This window comes from Chaetura pelagica, unplaced genomic scaffold (assembly GCF_000747805.2).
Source record: "Chaetura pelagica isolate M959 unplaced genomic scaffold, ChaPel_1.0 scaffold72, whole genome shotgun sequence".
Classification (NCBI taxonomy): domain Eukaryota; kingdom Metazoa; phylum Chordata; class Aves; order Apodiformes; family Apodidae; genus Chaetura; species Chaetura pelagica.
Window position 1 is genome coordinate 4,014,133 of NW_009952560.1, and position 2,249 is coordinate 4,016,381.

Sequence of the window (2,249 nt, forward strand, 5' to 3'; positions counted from 1 at the left end):
GGAGCGCGGAGGATCCCCGGGCCCTGGGGAGCCGCGCCGGGGCTGCCATTGTTTGTGCCAAGCCCGGAGCCTGGCGCACGGCCACCCCCGAGGAATCCCTCACCCGCCGGCAGCGGCGGAGGGGGCCCTGAGCATCTGGGAGGCCCTGCACCCTGAGCAAGGGGCCGCATGCATGGCACCCTTGCCCGGGGATGGGGGCACAGCTTGGGGCTTGACAGAGCAGCTCAGCCTCTGGCCCTTTGGGGCAGAAGCCTTGTGCCCGGAGAGGGGCAGGCAGATGCTGCTGGGGGAGGAGGCAGTGGGGCTAAAACCCAAATCAGGGCACGGGTTTGAGGGAGCCATCCTGGGAGCACCATACTGGGGTGTGGCACCCAAAGGTGCCTGCTGGGACTGGGCATCCCGGAGGCATTTGAGGTTGGGCAGGAGTGGGGTGTGGGCTCTCCCATGTCTATGCTCTCACCCTGTTTTGCTCTTGATCATGTCTTGCTGTCACTCTGCCACAGGGTTGTCCCCACCCCTGCCCCAGTTGTGGGCACCCTCCTGCCCCTCATCCCCAGGGGCTCTCTGGGCAGGAGGAATCCCTCAGGCTGCTCCCATCACCGGAGCAAACAACCCCCCCCAGTTCCCCAGGATCCAGCGTGCTGCTTCAATGCTCTCCAGGCGACTGCTGCTTCTTAATTGCTCTAATGAAATGACTCTAATTAAAGCAATCGCCCCCCAGACAGGGGACGGGTGCTGCAGGCTCTGCGGGGCTCTGCAGCAGCAGCCCTGCCCCAGCACCAGGTGGGGTGAGGGTCCCTGCTCTGGGGACACAGTGCTGGAGTCAACCCTGGGGGACATGGTATGACCCAAATTTCATCAGCAAGAGCTTGGTCCAGGCCCCGGCTTCAGCGCAGGAGCTGTGGCACAGACCTGTGAGCACTGCCTGTCCTGGGGCTGTGACATCCAGTGGGGATGGAGACAGGGACAGGGATGGTTTCAGGATGGAGCGATGCAGCACAGGACCACAGCCTGGCCACCCCTCCTCCTGCACCAGCCAGGCAGGTGGCACAGCACAGCCCCTCTGCCAGCGTTGTCCCCCAGGGTAGGGGACCCCACCAGCACCTGCTCGCGACTGGCAGCAGGGGACACAGCCCAGCACAGAGGCGGTGCCAGGCGCTGCTGTCCCTGTGCAGCCCCAGGTCCCTGCCACGCATGACAGGGCAGGCTGCGGTGTGGGGTGTCCTGGCACAACGGGCTCTGTGTCACTGCCTGCTCTGTCCTTGCACTGTCCCTGTCACGCGGACCCGCTGGCCCTTGCTCCCCAGGTGGAGGCAAGCATGGGCAGGAGCTCATGAAGACAATCCAAGGCAGACCCACGCAGGGTCCTTATGGGGACACGGGGAGGCACAACACTGCCAGCAGCCCTGGCACCTCCCAACACCAAACACCTGCATGTCTTGGGCGGGAGGTCCCTGTGTGGTGCCACTGCCCAGCAGGGGTCCCCAGGGTGATGGGAGGGCAGAGCCCCTGAGCAGGGGGACACCCAGCACCAGCCCTGACCTGCTTACCAGAGCATGCTCTAGCAGGGAGAAGAGCTGAGCCTTGTCCCTGGATGCCCTGGATTAAGGTGGGGGGCTCAGCCTGGGTTGGCTCCCACCTCTTGCCCCCAAGGCCCCGCCTGCCCTGGGCTCTGAGGGCTGCAGCACCCAGGTGCCCCGCTCTGTGCATCCCTGGGATGCAGGCAGGGCTGGCTTTGCTCTCACCCTGCAAACGGCAGTGGGGCAGAGTGGAGGCCACTGCAGAGCCCCCTCCATTGGCCAGTGGGGGAGGTGGGGAAGAAATCAGGCGAGCAGGGCTGGGGCTGCCCTCACAGCCCCTGCATCTTGCCCACCGAGCCACAGCTGCCTGTGCCCAGCCTGGGGAAAATGACCCGAAATTCCCACAGAAACAAAAACTGCCGGCAATGGGGTGGGGGGTTCATGCTGGCTCAGCTTCCCGCCTCCAACCCCTCGCTGGCCCCCACAATGGAGGCGGGTGTGGCGGGAGCCGTCGCCTGCATCCCGGCAGGAGCATCACACACGGTGGCCCTCCCGTCCGTGCACCGCGGGGGTCCATCCGGCGCGGCCCCCAGCACCCCGGGCTGCCGGGAGCTGGGCCGGGGGGGACCGGGGGTGCTCGGCACAGCTTCGATACTGGCCTCCCTTCCAGCGCCTGCGGTTTCCTGCATCTTCGGGGTTGGGGTTTAATTACCTGAATTGCAATGCCCC

At 65.9% G+C, this 2,249-nt stretch overlaps 1 protein-coding gene across 1 annotated transcript in view; it reads right to left on the minus strand.

Annotated features, from left to right (window-relative positions):
* Positions 1-2,209, minus strand: part of ANKRD13B (ankyrin repeat domain 13B) — a 15,714-nt gene extending 13,505 nt beyond the window's left edge. Inside the window, 1 exon segment of the mRNA XM_009993212.1 lies at positions 1,982-2,209. Within this exon segment, the coding sequence (XP_009991514.1) occupies positions 1,982-2,209 (228 nt within the window).
* Positions 2,210-2,249: the final 40 nt, after the last annotated feature.